Source organism: Chiloscyllium plagiosum, unplaced genomic scaffold, assembly GCF_037043375.1.
Source record: "Chiloscyllium plagiosum isolate Xiang-an unplaced genomic scaffold, Cpla_swu_hap1 HiC_scaffold_14, whole genome shotgun sequence".
NCBI lineage: Eukaryota > Metazoa > Chordata > Chondrichthyes > Orectolobiformes > Hemiscylliidae > Chiloscyllium > Chiloscyllium plagiosum.
In genome coordinates this window covers 38,310,304-38,332,798 of record NW_028270152.1, presented here as the reverse complement: position 1 = coordinate 38,332,798, position 22,495 = coordinate 38,310,304, and the positions used below count along the sequence as shown (strand labels likewise).

The 22,495-nt window shown below is 39.8% G+C and overlaps 1 protein-coding gene across 3 annotated transcripts in view; it reads left to right on the top strand.

The window, feature by feature from the left end:
* Positions 1-735: 735 nt before the first annotated feature.
* Positions 736-22,495, top strand: part of tasora (transcription activation suppressor a) — a 55,751-nt gene continuing 33,991 nt past the window's right edge. For 2 of the 3 annotated variants that reach the window (XM_043708103.2, XM_043708102.2), the window contains exons 1-7: positions 738-1,213; positions 11,014-11,162; positions 11,240-11,332; positions 18,051-18,123; positions 18,290-18,381; positions 18,793-18,927; positions 19,097-19,221. In XM_043708103.2, the coding sequence (XP_043564038.2) occupies positions 880-1,213; positions 11,014-11,162; positions 11,240-11,332; positions 18,051-18,123; positions 18,290-18,381; positions 18,793-18,927; positions 19,097-19,221 (1,001 nt within the window). In that variant the 5' untranslated portion in view covers positions 738-879. Of the gene's footprint in view, positions 1,214-11,013; positions 11,163-11,239; positions 11,333-18,050; positions 18,124-18,289; positions 18,382-18,792; positions 18,928-19,096; positions 19,222-22,495 lie in introns of all 3 variants that reach the window. The other variant, XM_043708104.2, reaches the window with a different exon arrangement.

Genomic DNA, 22,495 nt, shown 5'->3' with positions numbered 1-22,495 from the left:
TTCTCTAAGGCCTCCCCATGGTCCTTGATGATTGGGGTTTCATTCCGCAATGCTGGGCCAGGTTGTTAGAGGACCTTTGTCTTGAAGATGTTCAGGATGAGACCATGCTCTCATATGCTTCCATAAAGGTACTGACAATGGTTTGGAGTTCATCCAATATACTAAGAATCTAAACCAAGCAGTTTGCCCCAGTTTCACAATCTACATCAGGATAATGGGATATTAATGACCATGTTTAACTCTTTCAATTGAACTGCTAAGGAGACATTGAGTTTCCAAAATATCATTAACCTCCTCCACTTACGAAACAGCATCTCACATTGTAGGGATAAAACATTAAAATCCAAATGATAAAAAGCAACGACACATAAATCTGATGTTCCGTTGCGTGACTATTATAGTTCATTCAACCTCAATTACTTTATATTGGGGAGCCATTTGGCTGTTGTCTGGGGAGATTATTTAGCTTGACTTCTTATGCTTGTGGCACCAATAAACGTCATGGACTTATTTTGCTGCACGAAGCCTTCTTTTGGATGTTGTCTGATCACATTCTTCTCTGTAGTCGCCAAGTCAAGCTCTTGGAAGAAGTCCTCCCTGTCTACAGCCTTGGACGGCTTCTCAAATAATGACCTCGGTGCGCCAGCCGCCCCCTTTTATACGGAGTGCAGCCAGTTGCCCGCTGATTGGCCACTGTGCCGCCGTGGCCCCGCCCTCCTGTGCGCGAGGAGAAGAGGCAGAGAGAGCATGGCGCAGGGACATTAGAGAGGAGGCCGCGCTGCTGCTGTTGTTCACAGACACAAATATATATATTTATGAAGCGATATATATATATATACTGTACATACACAGCCGCTCTCACATCGGGTACAAAACAAAATGGCTTCTCATAGCGACACTGAAGAGAAAGGAACCCCGATTCTGAGAGAGGACGATCGGGAGAGGCACGCGAGCAGTGAGAGCGGTCTCAGAGCCGGCGGCAAGGCGAAGCCATCGTCTCTCCTTCGAAACGCCTCGAAACCCAAACAACAAAATGGCGAACAAGCGAGCGGGCCGCAGGCAGGAAGCGGCGGCCCCGGGCTGCTCCGAGCCGACACGGCTCCTGCTCCTCAAACGTTCGCTGCAGAAAGCGAGGAGCACGGAGTTCAGAAAACCGCCGAAGATCATGTTCGGAAGAGTTTTCAGATCCCCAAGAAGAACAAAGAAAAGAAAGGTGCTTTAATGTCTTAACACGCAGCGCTATTTGCTTCTTGATGCTGGCCAGCAATTCATGTGCTCGTTGCTGGGAAGTGGCAGAGCACCATTTTATTTGACAGGGGTCGTTAGCAAATAAGAACATAAATACCCAATTTCTGCTTCTGACTCTTGGGACAGGTAAGTGGACCATAAGGCCAGCATGTGGTCTATGGTCAGAAATGTGGAAATCGATTCTTGTTATGGTTACCTACCAGATCTTCATGGTAGCTCCAACCATATAGGGCTCTCGCTTTTATGAGGTCTGCTGGAGAGACTGCTTACTTACACTCCACATTTCATCTTCATCCGCATTGATGCAGTGGAGAGTTGGGGCATTATTGACCCTTTCCGTTCGATTTTATTCGAAGGAACATCCATTTCTTTGTCTCGTTAATCTGGCCATATGACTGACTTGATTCGTCCTGGCCACATGTAAAGGTTTGGGCCTGGTGGAAGACGCTGGAGACGTGGTGATTGGTTCCTTGAAATAGTTCCTTTTGCATGCCCTAAATGCCATTGGAGTTGTCGAGGCTTGGATGGGATAATCCGGTGGTTTCCTTTTGTACCTAATTTTCGGCTTTGAAAAGCTACCAAATTTGGGAAGTCAGCATCAGTTCTTCAATACTAGTTTATTGCTTACAGTTAAGAGGAAGCTCTTTTGTAATGTCTATAATCTAACTTTATTACCAGTGGTGTACAAGATGTAATTATACATTCACCGGATTCAAAGCTATAATAAAATATCTTGCGGCCGTTGATGTAAGTTTCTTGAAGGATTTATGATTTCTTTCTGTTTCATTATTCTTGAAATCGTTGAATGAAGGAGACTGTTCAGCCCATTGTGCCAACACCAGCCCTTCAAGAGAGTTGTCCAGTTTGAGTCATACTGTTTCTTCCTTCCCTCATTGCCCTACAAATGTTCCCTTTTCACATATATGTTCAATTTTTTAAAGATAACATTTACTGTGTTTCTACCATTGATGTGTCAAATATTTCTTTGTCTCCCTGGTATTTTCTACAATTTTTTTTTAAGTCCAGTAGCTGTTACACTTTAGATTAAAGTGTAATGTAGCATCTACTGATGATCTTGGACATAATAGCTTAGCACCGTTATTAATATGCATTTGGAGTAAGCAAGTAGAATGTCCTTCTTGACCAGTTGACAATTAACAGTGTGTGCACTACTATTGATATCTGGCCCAATTCGGCTCTTATGGTTACTTGTAGTTATCATGTCAAAATTTGGAGATTTATTAATCTTAATGTAAACTAATCTGTTGTCATTGCCCTTCTTTCAAGCGAGGTAAAAATCCTTAACTCCACTGCCCTTGCAAACTCCTGTCCCTACCCTCAAACTCCCTTTCTCTCCAAAGACTGTTCTCATCTTTCTTGGAACTTTTGTGTGAATCCTTTCAATCAAGCTTCTACCCAGCTCACAGTACTGAACAAGCTGTGAACTGAATCATAAGTATGAGCAACAGTGTTCAACTTAGATCCCACTCTGTTCAACCCATCTGCAGTGCCTGTTATAATTGACACTACCATCCTCTCTCAGCACCTCTCCATTATCAGCTTAGCTGGTTGAGACTGCACTCACCAAGTTCCACTTTTAAATATCTAATCATAGCCAGAAGATTACTTTGAATGGCTTATATTCCTCCTCTTATACTTTATCTCCAGTAGCTGCCTGGGCTCTCCTTGGTCTCCTCCTAGTTCTAACTTACAGTACATCACCACCACCACCTAAGAAGACCATAAGAAATAAGGTCATCTCACCCAACTCTTCCATTTTTGCTAATTTATCCTGTTCAAAATCCAGTACTGGATGAGCAGAAATTTCTTTGTTAGTCTGTGGTAAGACTGATATCATTGTTTTAGTTCCCACTCCAAACACTCTCTTCTTTCCCCCTAGCAACAGTCTTGAAATTACGCCAGTCTGTTTGCTTAGTTTACTCTGAGATGAGGTTTCTCTCACCAAGACCACCTATTTCTATTTTCACAGTTGCCTGACATTGCTATGATTACACTTTATATGCAGAATCCTACATTCCTGACTTTGCTACACTAAACTCGACTATTCCAACACTTCCTGGTGTGTCTCCCAAATTCTCATCCCTAATTGTGTGATCATGCGATCTTTGATGTCATTCTGAACTCTGCTCCCCTTGTCCTTTACAGAGATTTATGACCTTGTGAACCTACAGTTGTCACATGATTGTGCATTGAATTTACAATTTCAAACTTGTTTCTAAATGCCTTCATAACTTTACCCTCATAATCTAATCTCCTTCACCCCTCACAATCCTCTGACACACCTGCACTTTGAATTCGGACTTATTTGCATCCCTGATTTTAAGTGCATCATGATTGATGGTCATGATTTCAGTTGCCTAGGCATTACTGCTTGTTCTATACCTCTCAACATAGATTCTCTCTCTTAAGACACTTTAAAACTTGTATCTTTGGCCAAATGTTTTACCATCTGACTTCATCTCATTTTGTAGCTTTGGGTCAATAATTCGGTGAATCACCTTGGGACTGGTCTTTGCTGGAAAATACCATATAAATGCATGTTATTCATTTTGCACAATATGACTGCAAATCTGCATTTTGAGGTAAATTATCATTGACTAATTACTAGGTGTATTTTAGCCAAGAAATAACTATTATTCCTATCTTCCCAGTTAATGCTTAAATTCCATGGGATCCAATTGAATTATTTAGTGATTTTATTGTTTCTCTTTGCAGTAACAGTGTAAGCAATGTGAAAATATTGGTCAGACATAAACTTTACACCGTCTTCCAAGTTTCCAATTTTCAGAGGCACTTTAATGAATCAGTTTGTGCATAAATAACTTTGAATTCAAACTTGGTTTGTGTAGCGCAATTGAAACCAAAAATTAGGCAAGTTCATGGTGCTTGCTATTATTTGATTTTTTTTAGAAAAACAATTCTCGGTAAAGAAGCGATGTATGCCATGAGTTGAGTTGTCATGAGTAGATGACCATTATTAGATTAGATTAGGCATTACAGTGTGGAAACAGGCCCTTTGGCCCAACAAGTCCACACCGACCCGCCAAAGCGCAACCCACCCATACCCCTACATTTACCCCTTACCTAACACTACGGGCAATTTAGCATGGCCAATTCACCTGACCTGCACATCTTTGGACTGTGGGAGGAAACCGGAGCACCCAGAGGAAACCCACGCAGACATGGGGAGAACGTGCAAACTCCACACAGTCAGTTGCCTGAGGCGGGAATTGAACCCAGGTCTCTGGCGCTGTGAGGCAGCAGTGCTAACCACTGTGCCACCGTGCTGCCCAAAATGCTACTCTTCACTATTGTTCTTGCAAAAATGGGAGCTCATTGTCAAAAAACAAAAATGCTAGATTTGTGTTGTAATTTATGGGTGAATGTCATTGGCCACTTAGGGCTAATAGTTTGTAAGAGCACTGACAATGATGGAGTTCCTATGTTTTGGTCCATAGGACCTTGAAAACCTAGAAAGGAAACAACTGAACTGTCAGTCTAATTCTTGCATGCAGTAAGTCAATTCCAGGGGCTTTCTAAAGAAAACTCTCGTTCCCTCAAAACAATCTTCCTGTCCTGCTTTCTGTCTCTATCCCGTTTGCCCTATTTTGTTATGACATTGTTTGTTTGTTTGTTTGTTTGTTTATATTTAAATGTAATTGGTTACGGAGATGGACAATTTAACCCGAAAGTCATGAGTATCCAGATATACTGTTGATGTTGCCTTGCCACTATCAATTTCCACTCATTACATTTTAGCACTATAAATAACCCTACCTGAAGAGTCAATAAATAAATATTTTAAAATTGGGCTTTGTGTGAAGTGTTCTACTTCTGGGCTATTGAAATGAATGATCTGATTAACTTTGTTAAAGCATGGATGTTTGTGAGGCTAACCACCTTGTAAACAAATTTACTATGTACAGTTTATGGTTGATTCCTGATTACAGTGGAAGTGGATAATATATTGTAGCCAGCTGCTTGGAACTTGCATAAGCTTGAAAAAGTGCTGGCCGAAACGCTGGCAGCAGTGGTGAAAAGAGAAACAGTTTCAAGTTCTTTGACTATTCTTTGGAAATGAAAGGAGCTGTAAAATTATGGGTTTTATACTGTTGAAAAGGAGTCTGTTGGTCAGATAGTGAGTGTGCCCAGGGCAATGGACAAAGTGAGTGATAATGTGGAAATGGAGAAATAGGTACGTAAAATAGGTGTGAATGTTAGCTGTGAAAAGGAGAAAATAGGCCCGACTTGCTGATAGCAAAGTCAACGAGACATGAAACAAAACATAGCTGGGGAAGGGTGCAGAATGTAAGAAACATTGGAGTACAGGCATCTTACTCTGACATTGTGGAACTCAATATTTGAGTTCTAGAAGCTGTAAAGTGCCTAACTAGAAAGTGAGGTGTTGTTCCTCCAATTTGCATTCAGCTTTGGAAAACTGCAGCAGGCCAACAACAAAAGTGTGAGCAAAAAACTGAATGAACTGGAGATCTCGAACAAAAACACAAATTGCTGAAAAATCTCTGGTCTGGCAGCATCTGTAGAGAGAAATCAGAGTTAATGTTTTGGGACCCCTGATGGAGGATGGACATGTAGAGGGATTGCATGCCCATGAAGAGGAGGCAGCTCAGGACTGTTACCTGGAAACTATGGAACCTTGCAACATACTTGAAGTTGATTTTGTGGTTGTAATTTGTGTTGCTTATGTGCTGGATAATTTAGGGGGGTGAAATATATAATTTATGTATTGACTTGCTGAGTTTTCTTAAAAATACGAAGGTATCTAGCAGGTAGCCTTTCAAAGTACTCAGGAAATTAGAATATGATTAATTTGTTGTTACCTCTCGTTTCATCAGTGATTTCATGGTAATATTAGCTTCACTATGCATTACCTGTGTATTAACTTCATATTTTAAAAAATATACCTGCCAGCATTTTTAAATAGTCTTGCTTTGCCCATTTGAAATGTGTTTCTTCAGGATTGTCTTGTACTAAAGTGTTCAAAAAAACACTTGTATATACCAGACCTGTAAGAAAGTGAAGTCATTTTCAGGTACAATATTAAAGTTACTTCTTCGTTGTTGCTGATATTAATAATAATGATATTAATTTGTGTTAGAATCCTCACTTAAAATTGACAGCATGTAGTTAAGAATTAGGAGACCACCAAGAATGGATGTCTGGAGGACATGAGGTAATTCTTTGGGAGCAGGAAGAGGAGACATTGCAAGTGATTATCTGGGTACAGTTAGATAGGAATCAAATCAGGTAAGAGCTGTGGTGACAACCAGGTCAATGGTAGCAGTCAGGTCTGAGAGAAAATATGCTTTATTTGGGCGGCACGGTGGCTCAGTGGTTAGCACTGCTGCCTCACAGCGCCAGGGACCTGAGTTCAATTCCCGCCTCCAGGCAACTGTCTGTGTGGCGTTTGCACATTCTCCCCGTGTCTGCGTGGGTTTCCTCAGGGTGTTCCGGTTTCCTCCCACAGTCCAAAGATGAGCAGGTTAGGTGAATTGGCCATGCTAAATTGTCCATAGTGTTTGGTGTAGGGAAATGGGTCTGCGTGTGTTGCTGTTCGGAAGATCGGTGTGGACTTGTTGGGCCGAAGGACCTGTTTCCGCACTGTAGGGAATCTAATCTAACTTCATCCAAGTTTTAAAAAAAGAAAAAGCTTTGGCACAGTCACATGAGATGACTTTGGTACAAAAGCAAGGGTGGAAACCAGATTGGAAAGCATTTAAACATGGAGTTCTGGGAAAGATGGAAGCAGATTTGTGAAGATAACAACATGTATGAAAACTTTGAAGATAAAAGAAGGTTGCAGATTGGACGGTGGGGTCATTGATTCTTTTCAGAGTGGCAACCCTTGCAGATTTGAGGAGGAAAAAGAACAGCTGAAGAGAGTTAGCCATTTACAGTATAATTGAACAGGCGGATCGGGAAGGAAAATTGGATGATCTGCAGTTTTGTGAAAATAGGATTGAGGGAGGAGTGGAGTTCCATATGTCAGATGAGCAGAGAGTGAGTATAAAAATAGATGAGAGACAGACAAACTAAAGAAAGCTCCATTTTTACGGCTACTTCGTTTGGAGGCATTACAGGAAGTTATCGCTAGGTGAGATGGTGAAACGAAGGGATGTGGAAGGGGCAATTGATCAGATTATTTCAGTCTTGATACAAAGTCTGTGAACTCCTGGCATTTGTTGGAGGTGAGGGCAAAGAGACAGGGGAGAGATATTTTTAGACTGCTTTCAGTTGAGGAAGAAGCCTGTGGCCACCTTTTTGCATTTCAGGGTGGTCTTGGAATTGTCAGAAGTAGTACTGTGAAACTTGATATATCTACAACATTGTATTAAAAACGTTATGTATTAACTGCAACATTGGAAAATTGTTTTGCATCAGTTTCCAGGCTTGAAATGTATCAGGTGAATAGCAATAGAACTGTCATTTGATGTTCAAGCTTTGCAACTTTTCCCAGTGCTTAGAATTAAAATGAAATGTCTTCATGTAGAATTTTGCAACACAGGAGGGCATTTAGTAATTTGAAAGAGATCAAATAATCCCTCTGCTGTTTTCCCATTGTCCTACATTTTTCTCTCCTTCATGTACTTACTGAATTACCTTATGAAAGGTACCGTTAGGTAACTTCACTTGGCTAAAAATTCTCACCATTGACCAGTTAATTGTCTTCTCAATTAATGTTCCTGTTTTGATTATTCTGTCAGTGCAAATGTTAAACAAATTATTAAGACCCATTATAGGTTTGGACTCCTTTTATTAATTTGCCCTGAACTATCTCTGCTCTGAGGAGACCAATTTCTGCTGCTTCAGTCTTGTCCTACCACCTTCAAAAATATGATTATTTTGAGAGAATATATTTTATATTGCTTCAAAGTATCCTGCTGCGATCAAATGCAAGTTGCTTTAGGTTATATATACATAGGCGCACCTTCAATCAAATACTTCAGTACTAAGCAACAGTTACTGTTTAGTGCATTGATACAAACAACCATGAAAAGGGAATTCAATATAATGTGTGATTTTAATTTTCTGCACAGGAAGCAGCACATGTGATGAGTAAACTAAAGTTCCCAAAGGCTTTGTAGCTAGATATCTTGCTTCATAGTTGACTATAGCAGGGCAGGATGAACTTGTATGTTAACCAGTATTGCTCACTATCAGTTGTATAATAGTCAAGTCGGACATGGTTCGGTAGTTCAAACTGAAGACCAGTGAAGACGAGAAAGCATTGTCTTAATGTTGCTATTATTTAGATACACTTTTCTTTCTAAATTGAAATGATAGGAAAATTAGAGAGCTGGTGTAATTTCTTCTAGTAGCCAGAATCTATAGTTACATCATGAAGACTCATGTGTCAAAATTTCTCTTTAATTTTATCTGTCAACAAAAAACAAATCGAAAAATCTTGAGCAAGTTTGTAGAGTCATATAACATTGAAACAGACCCTTCAGCCCACCGGCTGTGCTAACCAGCAAACATCAAATTACAGTAATCCACATTTATCTGCACTTTGTCCATAGCCTACCATGCCCTGGCATTTTAAGTGCTCATCCAGATACTTGAATGTTATGAGAGTACCAGATTTCATCATCCTCTCAGGCAACATGTTCCATATTTGTTGGAAGAGACTTCTCAGTAAGGTTTTCAGCAACTAGGAGAAAGTGAGGACTGCAGATGCTGGAGAGTCAGAGTAAAAAACTGTGGTGCTGGTAAAGTACAGCAGGTCAGGCAGCATCCAAGGAGCAGGGTAGTTGACTTTTCAGGCATATACCCATCATCAGGAATGTCCGAACCTCTGAGTGGAAAAAAAAATTCCACTGACCTGTTCAAAACCACTTTTCACCTTAAATTTGTCCCCTCTAGTCTTTGACATGTCTGCCACTGGGAAAATACTCTTTACTATTTCATAAGTAGAAAGTATGTAGTGTAAGGTTTTAAAGGACCTTAAACCTTGTGACGTCATCAAGATTTGAGTTAAACAAATCCATAGCTGGCAACGCATGATGTGATCAAGACATAGGAAATCTGCAAAGGGGTGTAGATGGATTGAGTGAGTAGGCAAAACCTCACAGGCCTATGTAGGAAAGTGTAATGGCAGCATTTTGGTAGGAAGAATCAGAAGGCATTATTATTTAAATAGCGGAAGATTCCTAAAAAGGATCTTTGAGTCATAGAGATGTACAGCATGGAATCAGAACCTTCGGTCCAACCCGTCCATGCCGACCAGATATCCCAACCCAATCTCGTCCCACCTGCGAGAACCTGGCCCATATCCCTCCAAACCCTTCCTATTCATATACCCATCCAAATGCCTCTTAAATGTTGCAATTGTACCAGCCTCCACCACTTTCTCTGGCAGCTCATTCCATACACGTACCACCCTCTGAGTGAAAAAGTTGCCCCTTAGGTCCCTTTTATATCTTTCCCCTCTCACCCTAAACCTATGCCCTCTAGTTCTGGACTCCCCAACCCCAGGGAAAAGACTTGGCCTATATATCCTATCCATGTCCTTCATAATTTTATAAACCTCTATAAGATCACCCCTCAGCTTCCGACACTCCAGGGAAAACAGCGTCCGCTTGTCCAGCCTCTCCCCATAGCTCAAATCCTCCAACCCTGGCAACATTCTTGTACATCTTTTCTGAACCCTTTCACGTTTCACAACATCTTTCCGATAGGAAGGAGACCAGAATTGCATGCAATATTCCAACAGTGGCCTAACCAATGTCCTGTACAGCCGCAACATGATCTCTCAACACTCTGACCAATAAAAGAAAGCATACCAAACGCCGACTTCACTTGATCTGGGTGTTACTGTGAATTATGTACAAAATATTACCATGCCAGTGCGGCAAGTAATTAGGAAGGCAAATTAAATTGCGATCTTTATTGGTGAGGGTTGGAGTTTAAAAGAATGAGAGGTGATCTTAATGAAATAAAATTTTCTGAGGGGGTTTGACTGGGTAAAGTTTGAGGTGTTTTCACTTGAGGAAATCTCAAACTCGGGGACATAATTACAAAGTAAGACAATATTCTTTTACAACTGAAATTCGAAGGAATTTCTTCTCAGGGTAGTGAATGCGTAGAGTTCTGCACCTCGGAGTTGAACAGGCTTGATCACTGGAAGTATGAAAGTGAAGGCAGATAGATTTTTAAAATATTGAGTTGAGGTCTGAGAGCAGCCAATATGAAATAGGAGTCAAAGCCTGGGCTAGTTGGCCATGAGTGTAAGAGTGGCCTTGTGTCCTTAAGAGTCTGATTGACTCTTGCTCCTGTTTCTTCAATTTCTGTAGTTAGGGTGCATTTTTCTTAGTGGCAGTTAAGTTTAAGGCATAACAAAGAAAACTTTGACTTCTGAAAAAAGGTGTTTAGGAAACATTTTGAGGTTTTTGTTTCCCTAACTTTGGTTTAAAAGTCCAGTAGGCCACTTATATACTTAATGTTCTTGTGCGCAAAAGTGAACTGATTTTTCTCTTTCTTATGGCAACGTGCTTCTTTTCGATGGTATGGTTGAGTTCAGGAATTTAGTTTGTGGAGAGGTTTGGATGTAAATCACATTCTGATGCATTAGTGCATTTTGCATCATTAAGTGAACTCCCAACAATGCAATGATTTCTGCAATGCTTATTGATAATTGCAGACTACAGTAACAAAAAAAGTTGCAAACTAGGGGAAATATAAAGTACCTACGCTGCTTTTATAATAATTGACTTTTTTTTTCAGAGCTTTGTCAGCTAGTACCAGTAGACTCCAGAGAATTTAAACAAGACATTTTGAAAATTCTTAATTCATCTTACTTGGATACCTCATCCAGTGCTAACTTCACTTATGTGAAAGCTAGTATGGTTCACAGTGAGCGATTAGAAAAAGAGGTTAGTATATTTGATCATTTTGATTGAATTTATTTTTTTTTCTGAATTGCATCCACATAGTTTTTTTTAAATTCCAGTACATGGAAAAAAGGAAGGAGCTGAGAAATGAAGGTCGAACTGAAAAGGAGTTGACAGAATCGTATGCATTCTTACTTCTTGACACTTCGCAAGTATGTATCACACCTTTATCTTGGGTGTTTTTTTTCCCAAAAGTAGCCTGATGTGCGCTGCTTTTGTATTACATATTGTTACTTGACCACTTAGCAGCTTAAAGCTTGTGCAGCAGACACATCTGCCTGTGTTAACCTCCCAACATGTTTGAGTCACGTCAAATCTAAGTACCTCCAACTCAAATTTGCACTCAATGAACATTGCTAATTGAATGCTAAGGGCAGCTTTAACTTAAAATTTGAAAGTTCTTTGTTTTAATTTCGGTGTTAATGCCAAATCAATTTGTAAAGATTCTTGATTTCATGTTTTTTTAAGCAGCTTCACAAAACTGAGTACAAGTCTACACATATCAGTAACTAACTGCTGTAAGCAAATGGAAATGTCCATTTTAGAACGACTTAAGTTAATTGTTTGAGCATGTATGTACTTGATTATTATTTAAGTGCATTATATTTCCCTCATTGGAAATTTTGAACTGCATACCCATTGCTATGCATTTGAGCACTTTCACACGCAGTGGCAGTGAAGCCTAACTTGGTTGGTTCTGCACAAATTAAATACTAAGCATATAAAAATGTAACAGTATTGCAGGCAAGGGTTTAATTGTGTTTTGTATGAAGTCCAGGTCAGTGACATGGTGTCAATTTGTTCCAGCAAATATTTTTTGTTCACTAATCCTCTTGATTTGTCTAGACTCCCTGATCTGTGATGACATTAATCTGCCATCAGGCCATTAGAAAGTACAACCATGTCCCCCTAAATATGCCCCCTTCGACAAGGTGCAGCACATGCTGCTGCATAAGATAAGGATGCATAGTATTAGCGGTAGAGTATTAACGTGGATAGAGGATTGGTTGACTAACAGGAAGCAGTGTGGGGATAAATGAATGCTATTCTGGTTGGCAATCAGTGACTAGTGATATGCCTCAGGTATCAGTGTTGGGACCAATATTATTTACAATTTATATTGATGATTTGGAGTTGGGGACCACACGTACAGTGTCAAAATTTTCTGATAACGCTAAGATGAGTGGCAGAGCAAAGTGCAGAAGATTGTGAAACTTTGCAGAGGAACATAGATACATTGAGTGGACAGAGGTCTGGCAGATGGAATACAATGTTGGTCTGGCAGATGGAATACAATGTTAGTAAATGTGAAGTCATACATTTTGGTAGGTGTAACAGCAAAATAGATTATTACTTGAATGGTAAAACGTTGTAGCATGCTGATTTGCAAAGGGACCTGGGTATCCTTTTGCATGAATCGCAGAAGGTTGGTCTGCAAGTACAACAAGTAATTAGGAAGGCAAATAAAATTTTGTCCTTCATTGCTAAAGGGGTTGAGTTTAAAAGCAGAGAAGTAATGTTACAGCTCTACAAGGTGCTGGTGAGGCCACACCCAGAGTACTGTGTGCAGATTTGGCCTCCTAACTTAAGAAAGGATGTACTGCCATTTGAGGGGGTGCAGAGGTGGTTCACTGGGTTGATTCCGGAGTTGAGGGGGTTGGCTTATGAGAAGAGGCTGGGTAGATTTGGATTATATTCATTGAAATTCAGAAGAATGAGGGGGGATCTTATAGAAACATATACAATTATGAAGGGAAATGATAAAATTGAAATAGATAGCATGTTTCCACTGGTAAGTGAAACTAGGACAAGAGAGCATGGCCTCACACAGGTTTAGAACTGAACTGAGAAGGAACTTCTTTACCCAGAGGGTTGTTAATCTGTGGAATTCTATCCCTAGGGAAGTAGTTGACACTACTTCGGTAATCGCTGTTAAAGCTAAGGTAGATTTTTTTTTGAAAAATAAAGGAATTAAGGGATATGGTGAAAACGTGGGTAAGTGGAGCTGAGTCCTTGAAAAGATTAGCCATGACCTTATTGAGTGGTGGAGCAAGCTTGAAGGGCCAGATGGCCTACTCCTGCTCCTAGTTCTTATGTTCTAAAAGCTGATGTTATCTTCCTTTCTTCTGAGGTCCTACAAAATTCTCTTTTGCTTGAATGTCACTCTATTTAATCCTTGTTTTGAGTTTTCCCAAATCAACTTTTTTCTCTACTGACAATGCTGAGACCTTGCTGATCTAAATGTATTAATATACAATATAACTGCAATTGTGATATGCATCCCTCCTCTTCATCTTTGCCCTCATTTCGTAATCTCCTTTTACAGCCATGGTGCTGTTGTTTTATAGCTTCACTGATATTGCCATTATAAGTTACGGGCGAGGTAATGGCAGTGTGGTAATGTGCTGGATGAGTAGTCTGGTGACCCAGGCCAATGCGCTAGAGGCATGGATTTGATTCACACTGAGCAGACAGTGAAATTTGAATTCCATTAATAAATCTGGAATTAAAAGCTAGAGCTACCACAACCATGTTGTTTGTGATAAAACCTTTCTAGTTCACTAATGTCCTTTTTAAGGAAAGAAAAGTCTACCATTACTGCTTGGTCTGACCTCAAGACCACAGTAATGGATCTAGCAATGGACCACTGAAACACCTACAAAATTGTACAGATTGCTGGAATCATTGAAGGCAAATCCAGTCCTGCCTGCTGATCTAGCAACGCCATACTTTGGAACGTCAAGGTTGGAGTAAGGTTAGGAACAATGTCCCACAGACTAGTCAAGGAACGTTTAGAAACGGAATCCTATTAACAGAATCATACTTTAGAGACAATGTCCCAGACACCACTATGACCAGGTTTCCCTCCAATTTTCATTTTGGCTGTGTGGCCCTCTGAAACATGTGCTGCAGCGCTGTCTGGAACTGGAATCAGTCTTTCTCAATGTTGAACACTCATTGGAAAAGGCACTGAGATGGGCAAGGGCACAGAATGTCCTCTGGTAGGGGTACGTTTATGTCTTTCACCATGAGTGGAGCAGGAGCACCACTGCTGACCAGGCTGGCCAAGTCTTAAAGAGCATAGTTGCTAGACTAGTTCTATGGCAGGTGGTGAGGGAACTAACATGGGGCAAAAACCTACATATCCTCATTCACCAATCTATTTGCCCCAGATAGAACTGCCAGAGATCTTGTCTTTTAAATTTGAGTGGGTTTTTTTGTAGAAGTGACAAAGGTGATTGAGGTTAGAACAATGTAGACTAAGTGAACTTTATAAAGCATTTGACAAGGTTCTTCATGGTAGGCTGGTCCAGAAGATTAAGTCACATGGGATGTGTGGTGAGTTGCTAAGTTGAATACAAAATTGGCTTGGTCATAGAAGACAGAGGGTGATTGTGAAGGGGTGTTCATCTGCCTGGAGGTCAACGACCAGTGGTATTCCGCAAGGTTTAGTGCTGAGACCTCTATTGTTTGTGTGATATATACATAAAATGATTTGCATGATGATGTAGGTCTGATTGATAAGTTTGCAGAACACTAAATTGGTGGAGTTGCTGATAGTGAGGAAGGTTGTCAAGTGGATACAGAAGGATATAAATCAGAAGGAAAGTTGGGCAGAGAAATGACAGATGGAATTTAATCCAGGTAAGCGTGAGATGATGCACTTTGGGAAGTCAGATGCAAGAGAAAAGTGTCCAGTAAATAGCAGGACCCTTACGAACATTGATTTACAGACCGATTTTGAGGTACTCCCTAAAAGTGGCAACGCAAGCAAATAAGGTGGTAAAGAAGGGGTGCAGCAAGCTTACCTTAATTGGTAGGGGCATTGAGTAATGAATTGAATCAGATTTGAGCTGTGTGTGTGTTGGTGGTGTGGACAGATGGCTTAGTGACTAACTCGTCAGTATTTCAGGAACCATGATTTTTATTTTTGCAACCATTATGAGATACTAACTTCAGAGTATTAATGGTAACTTGTAAGAGTTTTGTGAGTAGACAGATTAAACGTTGGAGAGCATCTGCTTTAAGTTAGAAAGGTCAGGAATTGATTTATTTTACTTAGGCGAAACACTGATTAGGTGGAAAGTGTTTGGTTTCAATTTTCAGAAATCCTTGTTGAAGTTAGATCTATAAAATAATTCTTCTTTTTAATCCCCTTTAGCATCTTGAATGCCTCAACTAAATCTCCTCTCATTCTTCTAAACTACAAAATTGGCTTGATGGTAGGAGACAGTTGTTTTGTGGACTGGAAGCCTATGATCACTGGTGTTCCGCAGGGATCAGTGCTGGGTCCACTGTTATTTGTATAAATGATTTGGATGAGGGTTTAGGAAACATAGTTCGTAAATTTGTGGAATACAGCAAAGCTGTTGGTATAGTGGACAGTGAGGAGTAGCAAATGGAGTTAATTTGGACAAATGAGAGGTGTTGCATTTTGGTAAGACAAACCAGGGCATGACTTACACAGTTAATGGTAGGGCCCTGGGGTGCGTTGTTGAACAGAGAGACCCAGGGGTTCAGGTACATAGTTCTTTGAAAGTTGGGTCACAGGTAGACAGGGTGGCCTTCATTGTTGAAACCACTGAGTTTAGGAGTTAGGGTGTCATGTTGCAGTTGTACAGGACATTTGGTGGGATCACGTTTGGATTACTGCATGCAGTTCTGGTCACCTTGCTGTAGGAAGGATATTGCTAAAATAGACTGAGTATTGAAAAGATTTGCATGGATGTTGTTGGGACTGGAGGGTTTGAGTTATATGGATAAGTTGGAACTTTATTCCCTAGAGTATAGGATGTTGAGGGGTGACCTTGTAGAGGTTTATAATATTATTAGGGGCATAGATAAGATGAATAGCAAAAGTCTTTTTCCTAGGATAGGGAGTTCAAAACTAGAAGGCATAATTTAAAAGTGAGAGGAGAAAATTTTAAAAGGAAACTGAGGGGCAGCATTTTCCCACCATGTATATGAAATGAACTGCCAGAGGAAGGGATAGATGCAACGTATTTGGAGAGGTACATAAGAAAGGTTTCAAGGCATATAGGCTAAACGTAGGCAACTGGGATTAGTTTACTTTGGGAAACTTGGTTGGCATGGGTGGGTTTGATCAAAGTCTGTTACTGTGCTGTATGACTGACTCTAGAGAGTATAGGTCTATACTGCTCCAATGTCTCTTCATAATATACACCCTTTATGGAATCAATCCAGTGAACTTCCTCTCTACTGCCTCCAATGCAATGAAGTCTCCCCAAAAGTAAGGGGACCTAAATTGTACACAACACTCCAGATGCTATCTCCCTAATGCCTTGCAAAGTTGTGTAGCACTTGCTTTGTTTTATAGTCTATTCCTTCATCAATAAATACCAAAATTCTATGCGTCTTATTACCTGCTGTTACCTACACACTCGTTTTCTGCAATTCATGCAGAAGGGCACTTGGATTCCTCTGCGTTGAAGCACTCTGAAGTTTCTCTTCATTTAGATAATTTGCCTTTCTGTTCCTCGGACCAAAATTAATAACCTCACACTTAATTCACGTTAAACTTCATCTGCTAGATTTTGGACTATTCACCTCACATATCCATATCTATTTGTAAATTTCTTATTTCTTCATTGCAATTTTATTTCTCATCTATTTTAGTGTTACCTAAAATTTTGGCTATAGTACTTTCTATTCCTATGTTCAGATCCATAATATAGATTATGGGATCTAGGACTGAAACCTGTGACATCCTGCTAGTTACACCCAACCAGAGAAAGACTCATTTATCTCTGCTTTTTGCTAGTTAGCCAGTCCTCTAGCCAAGCTGATAAATTAGCCCTAATCCATATGAACTTCCCTTGTTATTAAAATTTTTTGCAGCACCTTGTCAGATGCCTTCTAGAAGTTCACATATACTATATCTATATATCCATTATTCACCTTGTTACATCTTCGAAGCAAATTAGTCAAATATGATTTGCCCCTTCATTAAGGCCATACTGACTCCATTGAATTGTGTTTTGACGTTTTAATTGCCCTCTTATTATTTCCATATTAATGGATTCTAGCAATTTCCCAGTTATGCTTGTTAAACTGACTGGTCTCTCCTTCCCTGCTTCCTGCCTTCTTCCCTTTTTGAATAAGGCATTCTATTAAAATGTTCCAAATCACTGGAACCTTGCCTACATGCAAGGAATTTTGGAATATTATAACCAGTGGATCCATTATCCTTTCTGCCACTTCCTTTCAGACCGTAGGATGTACATCATCACACCCTGGGATTGTCTGTATTCAATCCCAATAGTTTGCTCATTTAGGTTATAAGTTGCCATTTTTCCGCCCATAAGAGATGTTTGCCCACCCATATCACTACATCAGTTCCAGCCCTTTTTGAGGTGATGTATCATGTACATAGGTAATATTTCAAGGTTTACGAACATCCCTACAACCATCTATTTGGCTTGTAGCTACAATTTCTGCTTGAAAATTAAGACTTTTTTAGAATACATTTCTGTAGGCATTTTGTCTCTTTCAGCTGATAGTCATGCAAAAATATTCACACTGGTAGAGTAATTTTGGTTTCCTTCCTTCATTCCTGTAGTGCATATAGTAATTGCCTTTCAGTGTCACCTCAGCTCAAAATATATTGGAGGCCCTGGAACTTATTTGCTATAGGAAATATGTGGTAATATCTAAAAACCATGTGATGATGACAATTATATGTACGTCCATGATATTCAGTGCTCCAGATAGAGAAGATTAATTTATACGTTATGTAGAGGATGCATATAGTGAAAACACTCCAAAGTATATATTTCATCTTTTAAAATTTTATCTATATATTTATAAATGAATTGATGGCTCTGGGATAACCGTATGTTTCCTCACCAGGTTCCCATTATTTGTGAAAGAGGATTGCCTGTGGGGCACTCAAAAGTAACAATTCTTGGAAATCCAGCAATGGGTAAAATAAAAAATTCTGAAGCATTTAAAGATGCATTGTATTTTCGATGACCTTTATGTTCTTGATGAAATTTCGAGCATTTAATTTTGATCATTAATCTAATGAAAACCTTTAAAAATAATGATTGAGAGTATAATGTTTGCACCCACCCCCCTCCAAATCACAGGTGTTTACCTTTCAAAATATTGTGACATACTTCAGCCCAATCCTTTGGATAGTGGAAGGAAGGCCGAGATGATGATTTTCAAAATCATAAAGGTAATGCCTGACTCTTAAAGCCAGCTGTTTCCTTATGTTTTCACTTTTCTCCCTTGTCTCCAGCATCATTATATCTCCTTTGCAATGAAATGTACTTATTATGTTGTTTTAATATTAGTTTGTAGAACAAGGAAGAAATACCAGTGTTGAAAGACATCTTTTGTCTTGTAATTATATTTGTTATAATTTCTAATGTGGTTGATGAATCTTCACGAATTATAAGGGAAGGCTTTGAATAGATGCTAATTGCAGATTGGTTTTTGTGTGAAAAGTACTGATTGACCTTCTGTGATCTGTTTGTGCGAGGGCCAAGAGATGTAGATCCTATCAAATTTTTCATTTGAAAATGGTGAACCATTTCATGATATGTTAACATATGTTTAATTTTTTACTTTAATTTCAATTCTTCAGGGAAAAGTAAAGGCTGTATTTGATAACACCACCAAGAATTTAACCCCTCCGACTCCGAAACATGATTGCCATGTGTTTAGAAACCTTAACCGGGTCACTTCACTGTTCACTTACAGAGCATTTGACCTTACACAGGTATCTTTACAAAATTTTATGCATCTGAAATAATAAGCATTTGACTTAATTTGTTCGTAATTTTTGAAGGTGCAAATTCAATTTATTGTTAATGCCAAATGATAGAAAATAATAGATAAATTAACTGTTTGCTTCACTGGGTTATTAACATTATACTTTGATTTTTCAGTTTTATCTTTATGAATTTGGAAATGAAGGCATGCGACAGTATCCCCGACATGTTTGCCCATATGCTGTGGTATCCTTTGTTTACAAGGAAAAGATTCCAAAAATACCAAAGCCGGTTGTGCTCAGGTAAGGAAAATGTGTGTGAAATTTACATTCTGTGAATTAACAGACTATCTGGAGCAGGCAGAACAAGCTGTCGGAGGGTGTATTAGTCATGAGCTGTCAGCCAACAGTGGCTGCTATGGGGCTCTGAAACTTTAGCAGCTGTGAGATCCTTTTAATTTTTTTTTTAATTGATAGGCACAGTCTAGATGCATAATATTTGAGGCCTGATTCCTACTCCAAAAAATGCAGTGAAAAGGAAATTATTGAAAATACTGCCATAGCTTTTCTCATGTTCCACAGTTCTCATTGTATGTGGTCATTGCAATTTTCAAGCCTCGAAATGGAGTCACGGAGGGGAAAGTACTGGACCAGAGAAGTGCCCGGTATCAGCTCATGTAATTAGAACTTTGTAATCTTATTTGCAAACCGGTGCCATATGTTTTGGTTTTATCTGTAAGGAAGAATATTGCGTTAGATGAAATCAGCTGAGTCAGTACAGGTGTTGGCCTGAATCTTGAATTTCCTTGTGGATCATTATCTTGTTGGTTGATAATTTAACATACAGAAAATAATCTATGAATTTACAAATTATACTTTGACTCTCTCCTGTTCACCACCCTACTATAAAGCTACACAGTAGTAGAATTTGAATTGAGTAAAAATATCTGAAATTAAAGGCGTAACGATGACTAATGTCAACTATCGTCAGAACCAAAGTATTTCACTAGAGGTCTTCAGAGAAGAAAGTTGCTATCCTTACCCAGCCTGACTACACATGACTCCAGACTCTTAGCGAGGTGGTTGTCTCTTAAGTGCACTCTGAATGGTCCAGCAAGTCTCTCGGTTGAATAAGCCACAAGAAATGAAACAAGAAATGACACCGGACTGACCACCTGGCATTGACTAAGGCACTGGAAACTATGAAGGCATACATTGACCCTGCAAAGTCCTCCTTATTGACATGTGGGGGCTAGTGCCAAAATTGGAAAGCTGTCTTGCAGATTAGTCCAGCAACAGTTTAGCATAGTTATAATCTCAGAATTATATCTTACACACAACATCCCAAACACTAACATTACTATCCATGGGTATGTCCTGTACCACTGGCAGCAGAGGTAGTAGCAAAGTTGTTTAAGGTCAGGAGTGATCTGCATTAAGAGTCTTCAGCATTGTATCGAAGGGTCTGTTTCCATGCTGTACATCTCTATGACTCTGACCTAAAGTGAATCATGGGTAGGAAGTTTCCTGCTGATTAGCGCTGACCCCCTGTGAATCGGTATTCATTCATTTTGAACAGCACTTGGAGGAAGTACTGAGGTTGTAACAGTGATTATATTCTGGCGAGAGTCTTAAATGTCCACCACCAAAATTGGCTTGGAAACATCAATACTTACTGAGCTGGGTGAGCCCTAAAGTACATAGCTGCTAGTTTGGGTCAGCAGCAGGTGGTGAGAGAGCAAATACAAGGGAAAAGCATGCTGTACTTAATTCTCGTCCAGTCTGCTTGCTGCAACTGTCCATGATGGTATTGGTGAGAGTGACCACCGCACAGTCTTTGTGGAGATTAAGTCCAGTTTCAACATAAAAGTGCCCTTTAATGTGTTTTGTGACACTTATCACTGTGCTAAATGGGATAGACTACGATCGGGTATTTCAGCTCCAGACTGTATTTGCATGATGCACTGTGGACCAACAGCACAGTCGAATTGTACTCCAAAGCAACTTGCAACCTCATGGTACAGCAAAACACCAAATCTGCTATAGCCATCAAATTAGTAGATCAGTCCTGGCTCAATGAGCAGTGTCGGAGGGCATGCCATGTGCAGCAAAATGCAAATGTAAACATGAAGAGGATTCTGGGAGGACGGGAAAAATTTCTGGCTGTAACAACTCCTTTATCGAGGTATTTTAGGTGTTGAGGTGATTTCCTCGAATTCCAGGAGCAGCAGTTATTGTTTTATATGCTGTTGCATTGTTTTGGAATTTGGGAAAAAAAAGTCAAAACAACAGTTTTAAAAGGGAGAAGAACAAACACAGGAAGTACATGGTGAGGTCAGTGCAGGAGAGAGAGAGAGAGAAAGAAACTGACATAGAAGTGAACCTGCACAGTTATTGTCTTTGATTGAATTCATGTATCGCTGGACATCGGAGCGTGTCTGGGAAAATGAACAAACAGTGAAATTCACAACTGATCTTGGAGGAACTGTTTGGGCGAAGTTCACATCACAGAAACAGATAAGTATTGTTTTTAAGTGGGACCTACAGAAAGTCTGCAGTAGTGAGTAAAGTGGGTTCTTTCTTGATTATATGTTTTTTGAGATATGTCTCTTGATTAAACTTAAAATATAAGCCATAACTATTAATTTAACCTGGGGCAGTGTTTTGTAGAGGAATAATGGTGTTATTTTCTGGTCTGTAGTTTGTGAAGGAGCAAAAATGGCCTTTAGTAGAGTGATTTGCACTTCTTATCAGATGTGAGAGTTCAAAGAGAGTTGAGGGTTACTGTGGATTATATCTGCAATAAGTGCTGTTGGTTGCGGATCTTATCAGATCGAATGGATTGGTTGGAGAGACCGTTAGAAGCAACTAGGAATTTGCAACAGCAACAGTATATGATGGGGGGGGAAGGTCTCAGATACAGTCACATAGATGGGTTAACTCCAGGAAAGGTAAGAGAGGTAGGCAGCTAGTGCAGGAGCCTTATGTGGCTATACCAATTTCAAACAAGTATGCTGTTTTGGAAAATGTAGGGGTGATGGATTCTCAGGTGAACGTAGCAAGACCAGCCAAGTTTCTGGAAATGAGACTGGCTCCAATGCAATGAGGGATACGTCGCGTTCCAAAAGATCAATTGTGTTAAAGGACTCTCTAGTCCGAGGTACAGACAGATGTTTCTGTGGCCAGCAGCATAAAATCAGAATGGTGTGTTGCTTCCCTGGTGCCAGAGTCAAGGATGCCTCAGAGAGGGTGCAGAATGTTCTCGAGGGGGAGAGGGGCCAGCAAGAGGTCATTCTCCACTTTGGAACCAACGACATAGGAAGAGAAAAGATTTACATTCTAAAAGGAGATTGCAGAGAGTTAGGCAGTAATTTAAAAAGGAGGTCCTCAAGTGTAGTAATACCTGGATTACTCCCAGTGTTATGAACAAGTGAGGGCATGAATAGGAGGATAGAGCAGATGAATGCATTGCTGAGGAGCTGGTGTATCGGAGAAGGACTCACATTTTTGAACCATTGGAATCTCTTCTGGGGTAGAAGTGACCTGTACAAGAAGGACAGTTTGAACTGAGATTGGA